Source organism: Macrobrachium rosenbergii, chromosome 53, assembly GCF_040412425.1.
Source record: "Macrobrachium rosenbergii isolate ZJJX-2024 chromosome 53, ASM4041242v1, whole genome shotgun sequence".
In the NCBI taxonomy this organism is placed as follows: domain Eukaryota; kingdom Metazoa; phylum Arthropoda; class Malacostraca; order Decapoda; family Palaemonidae; genus Macrobrachium; species Macrobrachium rosenbergii.
The window spans coordinates 5,209,273-5,221,477 of NC_089793.1; the positions used below are offsets into that span (position 1 = coordinate 5,209,273).

The 12,205-nt window shown below is 34.6% G+C and overlaps 1 protein-coding gene and 1 pseudogene across 1 annotated transcript in view; one reads left to right on the top strand and one right to left on the bottom strand.

Annotated features, from left to right (window-relative positions):
• Positions 1-12,205, top strand: part of LOC136834046 (putative neural-cadherin 2) — a 316,958-nt pseudogene that overhangs the window by 1,246 nt on the left and 303,507 nt on the right.
• alpha-Man-Ia (alpha-Mannosidase class I a) overlaps positions 2,655-12,205 on the bottom strand; it is a 28,273-nt gene continuing 18,722 nt past the window's right edge. Inside the window, exon 9 of the mRNA XM_067096530.1 lies at positions 2,655-9,719. Coding sequence (XP_066952631.1) covers positions 9,697-9,719 — 23 coding nt within the window. The 3' untranslated portion in view covers positions 2,655-9,696. The remainder of the gene's footprint in view (positions 9,720-12,205) is intronic.

The window sequence follows — 12,205 nt, forward strand, 5'->3', positions numbered from 1 at the left end:
TTTTGAGAATTTCTTCATCGGATGGTGCTGGTCGAATCCCAGAACATGCGTCAAACCGGGAAATTTCCAGAATATATTTAGTTACAGTAATTTCCGGGGACTGCCTGTATATAGTTACAGTAATTTCCGTACTGTTATGGTAACAAGTATGATACACCCATTGTGTGCATGCACAAGGCAAAAATTATCCAGAGAAACATAACTTTAATGTAATTTTCTAAGTACCTGTAGTTAAACAATGACAGATTAAGCTGAGGTAGGTCTTAAATACTTTCCAAATTGATGACATTGCTCTATAATGTAGCACAACAGTAATCATGAGTGATTTAAACATATTCTGTCTTTCCAGTTTGGAGTGTGAAATCTGAAAGGACTCCCCCCCAAAAATTAAGTTTGAGCAATATTAGCAGAAAGACTTCAAGAGATGTTGAGACAAACCAAGAGGTAAGTCTGCACATTGTGTTTTAATTAGGTAGGCCTAGACATCCATGTTGGATTGCTACTGTTGCACATTTTTTCCAGTTTGGGTTTTCTGTATGGATTCCTTTATCAGTGCAAAAATAGTTTGATTGGGGAGAAAATGTATGTGCCAGTCATGACATAGCCAGTGAACAGGGGAAATTCTCTGAACTGGTAAGTTGACATGGTCTTTCAAGAGCATGTAATTTTGATTGTGAAGAACACTTTCTATGTTGTCTCTTTATCAAGTTGCAAGGAAAAGGAATGGGTTCTTGTGTGTTTCTGCTACGAACATGGTGCTTTCAAGCTACAGTTCGTAATGCACAAGCTGAGTGAGAAGCCACAGTTCATAACATTCACCCAGAGGAACAATGGGCACTCCGTGAAAGGACTTTTCATGAACAGTAATGTTAAAGAAGTGTACAGTATGCTGCTGCTGTGTATCATCAGAGGCATAGTGTTAGCTACAGAGCTGAACTGTTAAGTAGATCAACTGAATGTCAGAGTGCCAAACTAAAAGTGAGGAAAAAAAATAGACAAACCTATACAAATGGCTTCCAACACTGTTCCGGAGTTGATTTTTTTTATTGATAGTAATGGTATCACAGTCACAAAAATAATTTCAGTAATTTTTTGTTCCAAATTATAAATTATTTGAACAGAAAGTATCATTTTGGTCATCTGGGTATCTCTCGAGGGAATTGTTCTTGCTACCTGTTGAAGAAACCCTACTGATATACATGCATCACTGTCCATCATTGGAAGTTCTGAGAGGGGGGAATCCATATATCCTAAGGCTGGCCTCTAGTGGAGAGACTGAATTAAGCCTCCTTGGAAGATTTTAGATGCTTATAGGTTTACAGTTGCCATAACTCCTGAGGGTATACTTCTGAATAATAGCTGACTTGGGCCACATTCAAGGCACTGAATGTCCTGCTTTTGAAAGATTATCTGGTAGCCTTGGCTGCTGCCAGTGTTGGTGAAAGCTGTTTAAAACTAAAAGATTGAGCAGTCACTGATAAAATGGACCCGAGATGATTGGTTCCTTACTGGAAGTAAGGATTAGGATTCCTAAATTAACTTACGGCAGACAACTGAAGTGATCAGGTGGCTGCTTTAACCCCTCTCCGTCTGTTCGAAATTGGTGCCGTACTATGTATTTGACAAATACAGTATTGGTCAACAGATTTTACCTGGATGACAGTAAAAAACAACATAATTTGCATAACTTTTATCAGTATTTTTAAGTCTTGAAATGAAAAATACAGTACTTATGTGTTTCCTGTGATTCAAGAAAATTACTATACAGTATACAGTATGTGAGTGCATTTGGGAGAAAAAGTTGGTTCTAGCCCATTGCATGATACTCACTCCAGATTTACAGGTATGCACAAGTTAATTGATCACATTTATTTCGTTCGTGTACTGCATTTTTGTAGAACGTATTACGAAATGTAAAATTTATTATTGTTTCTTTCTACTTCACCCACATTTATGTACTACATACAGTATATATTAGTGAATATACAGGAATGTTTTGTCAGGCATTTTGTCAAGTAGCATGTCAAATATGTATACAATTTATGTAGCATGTCATAGATAAATATGTATACAATTTATGCAATGAACGTGTATTTCTTTTCTTGATGAATTTACTTAAAAGTCACTTTGCAAAATTCATGTTTTTTGACCATTTGGTTTTATGTAGTTTATTTAGAGAATTCAGCGTGAGCTTTCTAATGATGTGAATTTTCCACATTTCTGGCAGTTTCAAGTATATGAATATACTGTACTGTTGAGAATGTATACTGTATCAGTATTTTGCAGCCAGAGTTTGTGAACCTCCTTTGTTACTACCATTAAATTTTGCATATTACATTGAGGTATAAGCATTCATCATAGCTAATTTTCAACATAGCAGTAGAAGTTGTGCACCCTGGAAACAGATCAAGGCCAAGTTAGGCAAAAAGTTATCCCAGAGGGTGTTTTTGGCCATGACTTGTCATATTCCACTAACTATAGAGCCAGGCAGACTTGGAATGACTGCCCACTGTGTGAAATGAAAACTGCCGTGATTATAATAATTAAAAGACGTATGTGTACTGTATTAGCCAATCAAAAGATGTACACCACCTAAATTACAAAAAACTGTATGTTGCCACTGAATGTGTTTGTGTTAATTAAAGTGGAAGGGATATGCTATTTCTTCTTTATTGTCATCATAAATACAGATTCTCAAATTATTAACCACTCGCTAAAAATATTCATGAAAAAAGTCACCAGTACAAAGGCTATTCATTGAATGCCTCTTGTAACTGGAACAGATATTTACCAAAAACATTACTTGTTAACAAAAGGCAACTTCCCAAATTCAAGCTCGGTAAACTACCTCATGCTGTTGGAATTCCCAAATAAAACCATAAACAGGAAATGTGGAATTCCCAAATGAAACCATAAACAGGAAATGTGAAACACTACTCATTAGAGCCTTTTGTAGATTGTTGTGATAAATTTTTAACTTTATGCTTTACTTCCTGCTTTTAATACAGATGAAAAAGAGTATGTTGCACAAAGGTCATATCAGACTGACATAACTGTTCATCTTCAGCAAAACTGAAAGATAAAACTAGAATAAAAACCACAAAATAATCCTGACGGGTCCCGGCACTTGGTCTTCCAGACCTAAATTTCATAATTAATAAATCCGTCAAAATATCAGTAGTTTAACCCACTTGCAGACTTGATAAGAGACCTGATGTTAACAACAGGATTTTTTGAATAAAATTACCCTATCCTTCCATTGTAACCTTGTGATATTTTATTTACACTACTTTACATAATTTCGAGTCATTTGTATCACATTACAAACTATTAAATATTATTCCTTAATTACTAAGAAAGCCAAAGACTTTGTACAGAAAAATCTATAAAACCTGATAATAAATCTGTATATTATGACTTCTAAAAATAATCTATGCAATATCTAATGAAATGCAATTTAGAAAGGAAGTGAAGAGGTACATGAATATTGATAAAATAAGCAACTTCGAGAAACCATGGATAGTATCACCTTGTATATGAGAAAATAAGAATAAAATCAGCTTATACTGCTCTCTAACTTACTTGATGTACAGTAACACTGTTGAATCTACTCAAGTTTCGTCCTATGGAAAAATTGCCTACGAGATCCAACTATTCCAAGACACCACAATTAAGATTGCTATTAACATGTGATGTGACCCTATAAGCAGTAGAGCTATCAATCTTCAACCAAAGATAGTTTGGACAGTAAATTAAGGTGCTACAATGTTTTGGATGGAAGGCTGGCTGCTAACTGTACGAAAAACTAACGCTATGGCTGGAATTACCATTTCTGATTGTGGCACATTCATTCGCTGTCCAAACTTACTGTACACAATTGTGGAAATGTAGATTCTCATAATCTTTAGCACTGAGCAATACTGATAAAATATAAATCAAGGTCAAATATTGATCTTTGACTAAGTACCAAAGTGTTTGTATATTTTAAATACCCATTAACTGTAGGAACCTCAACAGACCCTTGGAGAAAAGACACTAAGAAATTTTGAATCAAAGCCTAAAATTGGAATATGAACTAACTACAAGACTTAGCACAGAATATCTATGTAGATATAGAGAGAGCAAGAGCACAATATTCTGATATTAAATGATTCTCTAAAAAAAAAAATACCACTAACAACAACAACAACAACAACAACTCTCAAGCAGTGACTCATTGTCAAATGAATTACATTTATCTAAGGTGTTCTGGGCCACTCGTATTGCTTCACGTCCAAGAAATAAAAATAAGACAACTATGTAACAAAGCATTCAAGGTACCCACATCATGAGTATCAAATGAACGTTGCATTTTATAAGGACAACACTTCACAGAAAGGCCAATATCGAGTGACTGAAGCATCTACTTGGCTACTGGCATGAGCTGATTGCCAAGCATGGTTGTTTGAAACTGTAACATGCAAGGCTCTGAACTGTGAACTAGCTGTCTGCAAGGCTCTGTACCATCTAATCTCATAAGAATTGTAAACGACCTCTAATGCTCTCAATTCTGAGGTAGAATTTTCTTAAGAATTTTGAAATTAGTTGACCTCCAAAGTGAAGAAATGTGATTTCTCCAGTAGTTACATGGTTTTAATTTGCCAAATATAAAGTCAAATACTTTAAAAGCATTCCAATTGTGAGCCACCTTCATAGTTCTTTAATAAAAAGCATGGATTACAAACACACTTGCAGCAGCAAAATAATTTCAGGTCATTTAATAGAATATTGAAGAGATTCTTATTGCAAAGCAGTTTAGCTAATAGGCACTGTCAGAGACCAAAGTTTACAAAAACACCTTCCATCCCTTGCACAATGTATATTGGTTACAAATGTTTTCAAATAAGAGAAGACTTTACATCAGACTGAAGTGTTAAACAATTGTTAGATATTTCAATTAGTAATAATTTGTGGAAAAAAAAAAAAAAACACTAAATAAAGGAGTCATGTTTACTCCTGGACCATGAAGTACAAATATGTAATATAAACTGATTTTCTAGTAACAAAAATTCAGTGATAATAAGGAATTCTGATTCCAAAGAAAAAACATTACAGAAACTTATCTCACATATTACTATCAATCATATAAATCACACGCAACCTTGAATTAAAACCCCATTAGTAAGCAAGAACTTGTGCAACGAAAACCTGCAAGTTAAAACAGTAACTTGTCCTATCTCTATTCTCACTTTTTCATTTGTCACATACAGAGTAAACTACTGTACATTGGCTTATAAAATATGTGGATTAAAAATCATAAACTGCTGTTTTATATAAATATACTGTGGTACACCTCACACAGATTCACAAGATGTTTATATGGCTAATAGTAAAGCAAAATTTAAATTTCTGCCATATTGATGTATGAGTGAAGCATATCAGTGCCATTTATTCCAGTTATAAAATTCATTTGCTTTACTTTATCAGACTATCCTTTGGGCAATGTTTATTCATTGCAAAGGCAAGACCAACTATGAGCACAGGGACTAGCTGCTGTACTGACTACAGTAATTGATTGACCAAATAACTTGTTACCTAGTCTCTAGCAGTGGTCCAACTGCTGTTTCTTAATATGCTATGTCGTTAATCTTAGTGCGTCCATTTCTCTGCTCACATTTAGTTCAAAGTTACAATGGATTTTCACTTTTGTTATCTGCAGGACTTTAGGTAGCCTGGATTTCCTCCCACTTGGGATTTTTGCAGATGATGAACTTTCTGCCTTTCCTTAATGTACTTGGCTTTTCTTTCTTGGACCATGCAACATTTCATGTTATTGAGACAATTTCCATTTATTATTTTAATACTGCATGATAAAAATTAGGAAAAAGAATGCAAAACTACTCCCCAAAAACCACAAACTTGGTAATTACTGCAGATCAAGTGTGCGGTAAAAGCAGAATAAGTTTATCAACATTATCAAATACCTTTTAACTTTACCACATCAGCTTATAACAGTCCCTTACATGCCAGTTACCTTATGATGGTTTTTTTTACTAGGCTACTTTCAAGACATGATGCATTTATGTATAAATCTCTTAAAATCAAGTGTTACGTCAGTTTCACTTAAAAGTCATTCCATTTAATTTCTACCTCAGCTGTAGAATATCTTTAACTTATCAAAAGATCAGACCTGTGAAGCACCTGTAAGTTCAGGGCTTCTCTAAAAGCAGAACCTTACTGGGCTTAAATTTTCTTAAGAAAGGTTGAAGATGACAGGCTACATTTCATTTTGGCTATGAAGATTCTGCACTAAGATTTTTCTACATAGATGTTAATGTCTGTACATCAAAATTCTAGAAAATGAATAAAAAAGTAAGTAATTTTAAAAACAATTCATTTCTAAACATATACACTATCTATGAGAAAGGCTGTTTATCATTGTGCAAGGGATAGGTCTGGCTAAACTGTAAAAAAAAAAAAAAGATAAATAAAAATGGATGTTACCCCAGTATTTTGTAAAAAGCTAAAGATAACCTCAGTAACTTAATCTTTACTGTCATCACAACGATGAAAATTTTAAAAATGCAATGAAAAATAGAACAGAAGCCTTACTTACATTCAACACCAAATATCAGCAATGAGTACAGTAGTGCATACACACCAGAGGATATGCAAAGAACACATTGCAATCCACAACCTATCTCACTCGCAACAGATTTCACATACACACCTCTCATTTATTTTTTGCATTTGAAAAAGTAAAATAAAAAATCTATCTTATGAAAAACACCATTCACATTAAAAATCAAAATCTCATTAAGACCTGAACAAGCCAGCTTGTTTTCTACTGGATACCAGTAAAATAGTAATCAGAGCACATGTAATTTCAAATACCCTTGGTGTGAAACATAATTGCATATAGTCTACACAGTATTCCAGTTCTCTTCGTAACAGTAAGATGTAACTGAATAAATAATTGTCTACTATCACTTGAAATGATTATTACTCATGTGGTAATTTAACCAGGCCACCAAGTCAAATTTATACACGAGGGCTGGACAAATCACAAGGTGGCGGTTAAAAAACACAAGAAAAATTACACTGATAATGCACTAAATAATAAAGCCAATTGGTAACCCAGCAGTTGTGTAAAATAAAACAAAGCTTACAAATAAGTCAGTGCCAGAATATGCTGGGAAATAACTGATATTACAAATACTCCTTTGAGAAAAAGCTGTACACAATGACCTACATATAGGACATGCTTACTACTCAAAAATGTGATGGGACATGACTAATCATTCCTTTCTTGCAAGCATGTGGACGGATGGACAGACAGAGACTAACATGGGTGCAATAATACAACCCACATGAATGGTGGGCATACGAAGAGAAAAAGACAATTGGTGTACTGTTTGATATACTGTAACAGTATAATTCGTCTCCTACAAATTCATATACAAAATTTAAAATTAACCAAATATTGTACAGTCTTCACCAAGAGTTTGTGTTCACCTTGACCAACAGATTACAGAAATATAACTAGATAAAAGAAAAGGGGGGGCAATAACATATCACAGATCAATTTCCTCTAAAAGAATAAAAATGCAGCCATGATGGCCATAGTAAGGAGCAAGGGAGTATTTATGTGAAAATAAAGTTGTCTGAAATATGCGTTACAAACACTACAGTACATAAGGGCACCTGCTACTGGGAGAGTTCTCACGAAGGCAGTGGAAGCCTTTGAACGTTGTACTAATAATTATAAAGCAATGTTAAGTTTTCACAGAATAGGCTTTTGATTATCTAGTTATGTTCTGACAACGGGAAAAGGTCATTATGTACTGGATATCATAATGGAAAACTCACCCGGGTCACAGCCATTTACTTAATGATTAACTCAATTCATTGTCATTAGTACAGTGCAAGTTTAGAAAAGGAAAGCTGAAGGCCTCCTGTATTGTATCTTGCTTTACTTCTCCCAATTTATCTGAAATCTGCACATCCAGCTGCAACAAGTCCCCACCTTAACCCTTTGAGGTTCTGATGGCATTGTCATATTCCCTATCATTGAGATTCCAACACGGTCAAATTCTCAGCAAACTGCAGTTTGTCATTGTAACTTTTTATTTTTGTTGTTTCCCATTTTAGAATATCATACAATGAAGTACTTGTTTTCAGCTTCAAAAACTCCATAACCATCATTACATACTATGAAAAATAAATTCACAACCTAAAAGAAAAAACTGTTATCTGTGGCCGTAAATGATCAGTGTGTGATTAGCCACAGACAAGTTTTTATAAGCCCACCAATCCCAGATGGTTGTCTATGTGAGGAAAAAGTGCTGTTGGTACAGGCAAGAAGACATCCTTCACTTCATGAAGTTTTCAGTTTACTGCAGTTTTATGAAGAAGGAATATTCAGAAAAAAAAGCAATGCTATACTGACCTTATGAATAAGATTTAAAATTAGGAATGGTAATCAAGACCCATCATGTCACATTCTGTATGTTTCCTGCAGATGGAGGCTGATCACTACTGTGTAATTAATCTGCACATGTAAGACCACCTACAAGCAAAATGTCATAAGGTGAACGCACAAAATAAAGCTTGAAACATTTACAAGGTCCTTACATGATGAGTCTAAAAATGTCATTATCATCAACTTGGTACTGGTTGTAGCAGAGGCATAAGAGGTTATCAAATCTTTCCAATGCAATTTGAAAAGAGCAAACAGTTTCTGTTCCTGTCCAGTTATGCAGATAACTGTAGTGCAAACCAAGAATACAAGATGAAAAAGACGACTAAAACAAGATACAACATGGATACCCGATTCTTCCACTGTGTTAAAAAAATAATTATGATGCAGTGTGAAGACTGTACAAATAACTTACATTCATTTCAACCACAATATTTCAAAAGGTTATCCTACACTGAAAACAAAAGGCATATGCAGCTGTCTTTCACACCTAATATTGGTATCAGTACATGGAATGATTGCTGTATAATACATGACTTGGTCAGAACCAAATCACTGATGTAGTTCTTGGTGTCTAAATATGATTATGCTTGACTCCTACACTGCTAAATTGTATCTGGAGTTTAATGTCCACTAAACGTTATAGACTTTGTAAGATCAGTAATCATGAACTTTGAAGTATATTGTTGATCAAGGATTGTCATTCAACTAATACACTGCTAAGCGTGCAGTTGTGGTCCTAAATATAAGTAATATAACCTTAAAAGCTACCAAAATGGTCTGGAAAACTGGAAGTAATTCAGCTGCTCTGCACCTGATCCCACCAATGCTTTTGTTTTATATTTATCCTATGTGCAAAAACTATTTAGCAAACAATTAAAAGGTGACATGTTGAATACAAGTTTCTAAGAGTATACAAGAACCAAAATGAGATATTTTACTTACGACCTCCATCGACAATATACAGCACACCGTTACCAATATGACCGATCAGCACTCAAAGTTCAAAATGTCTGATTGTGTAACATTTACAAGTCAACAATAGGGTTAGGGCAAACGAACCATTTACACTTTCATACAGAATAATAAACAATTGGGTCTCTAGAGGCATGATTGTAATCATGCCAAGGCTCAGCCACAAAACTGAGGTTCCATGATAAAAAAAATAACCATTGACCATCGTCGTCAAGATTTCAAGTTGTCGTCATCTTACTACGGAATTCCTTCTTCCCTTCACCTTACTGCCACTGGTTATCAGTACCTGAAAAAGAAAACAAGTTAACAACAAATTAAAGGTTTACTTTCCTGTGGCAAATATGACAACTATTTTCATCATAAACTCAATTACGCTACAAAGCTACCCATTCAATTTCATTTTTACCTGTTGCAACTAGGCTGACCAGTTTAATTGCCCTACATATGTACTCTAAACATTTCCTGTAGAAACTACTTTGAATTTAGTTTAGTACTCACTAAAACAATATAACTACAGTTACAGTCTTAAAATTTCCAAAAGAGCTGCGACTGCTTCTCTGCTAAATAAGTGAGCTACAGCCCTCTATCATACGAAAAATGTAGAGCACAAGGATATTCATTTATGTACAGTTAATCACACGTATCTTGAAAGAATTTAAGGAATTTAAGTTCACCTCTATATCACAGCAACAAAAAACACACCCGAATATAAAGCATGCTACATGTTCACTTCAGAGTTCAGTGGTTCTTTTCATCATGCACAAAAGCCATTGTGCATCATAAAACTTACTGTACAAACTTTGCAAATATTACCTAAGTTGGCTTACAAAAGACTGAAACCTTATTACTTTTAATAATCTTCACTAAATTCAAAAAATTTTATCAAAACGTTATAAAAATATATTGCTACATTATAGACCTTTTTACAGTATTTTTTTAATTAAAAATTTCTCTTTCATCAAATTGCAAAGGGTATCAACTGTTATAATGTGTTATGTCCTAGGTTCCATTATAATCAAGTCACATTCATAAAAGTATATTTCCCTCTTACAGAAAAATTCTTTCCATAATTGTAAGGGAAAATATTTCAGTAAGGAAGGACCAAAAAAATGGTTACAGGAGCACTGCAATAGTAACACAATACACCCAAGGTTATGTACTGCAATGTAAAAAGTATGGAGGGGTAATATTAATGGAGTAGTGCAAGAAAGTGTGGGAGAGAGTGCTGAAAAAAAAAGTTACTATAACAACTGTAAGTTTGGCTTTGTGCTAGGGGAATGAAACAACTCTTAATGTATAATGTGAAAAAATGTATACATTTGTGGATCTTGAGGAAATCTGACTTAACCAAAACAAGCATTTAAATGGGATTTACAAGGGTATAGGGTATTGAATAAGATGACTGAGCATGATAGTACTGTACTACATAAGATTTGAAGTGAAGGCCTGGCAGTACATCTAAAAATTTTGAGATACCTGAGATCTTTATTTTTAATTACAGTAATCAAATAAGGTGCAAATATGATTACTGTGTAGGTAAGCTGGCCTCTGGGAACTACTGTATTCATCAGTAGCATACATGAGCCAATAACAAACTTCCACAGCAAGCTTCAACAGAATTGTATGCTGTCAAGTGAAAATGAAAAAGAGCAAAAAATTTGAATTCATTAACTGATAATAGATAAATTGGTGTGACTATAAGTAACAAATAAATAAAACAAATTTAATTATGAACACAAAAGAAAAAATAATGACTTTAAAAAGTGTATACGTCAAGAAAATGTGTACTTGGGGGATAACCTCAAGTCAAGGAACTTGTATCCACTTATCCCCTGTACAAAAACTGAGACAGCTCAAAGCTTGCTATCACTGGTTATACAGCCACCAAAAGGCAATAAGGCAACAAAATGTGGCATACGAAACAACTGGGTTCACTCACAAGTGGCAACAGATGCGCCAATTATCTAGGTATTTTTGTATGAGTACACTAAACAAGCACAAGTTTTAAAAAGACAAAACTAGTTTTTTCATACAAACCCACCAATCATGCTGAGTCTGCATTTGCAGTCAGAAATGCACTCAGGTATGCAGTTTTTTGTCTTCAAGAGAGAAGAGCAATTGGACCCAACCACTATGTAAACACTTTCCTTACAGCTTTTGCAGGCAGGATACTAAACAGCAAGAAATGGGAAGTGAACATTCTATATGGTGGCTGTATGAAGAAACTAGTTTTATAAGGCATCACATGGTTTATCCATATACTAACTGCTAAATTCGAAGGTGTCTCATTCCTATATTGGTATGACCACTATACAAGCCTCTGAAAGGATCTTATGTCAAGTCTAGGAAGAGACTACGCACCATCACATACACCAAAACTGTGCCAGACCTACCAAGCAGCAGATCACTGACAGATTCAAAATATTAGCAGTGCCAGGGTGTGATGAGGCTGAAAATACTCGAGGCCCTATATAACCATCAGGACAAACCCAACATTAATACTACCAACAAGGTCTTTTGCTTTCCTCATCTTACCAACTTTCACTATTGGCTGTAGTACAGAACCCACAACCAACCCTAATGAACCAAACAAAATACTGTTCTGGATTCTAGTGCTGCAGGACACATTAGTAATTTCCCCACAGAATAAAGACCAATCTTCCACAGCCCAATAGAATAGCAAATCAGCAAGCCTGAGATCAAGGCAAAATGTCAGCTGTAAATTTCTGGATTATATTCCAAAAACTAACTCCTGTCTACTTTTCAAACATA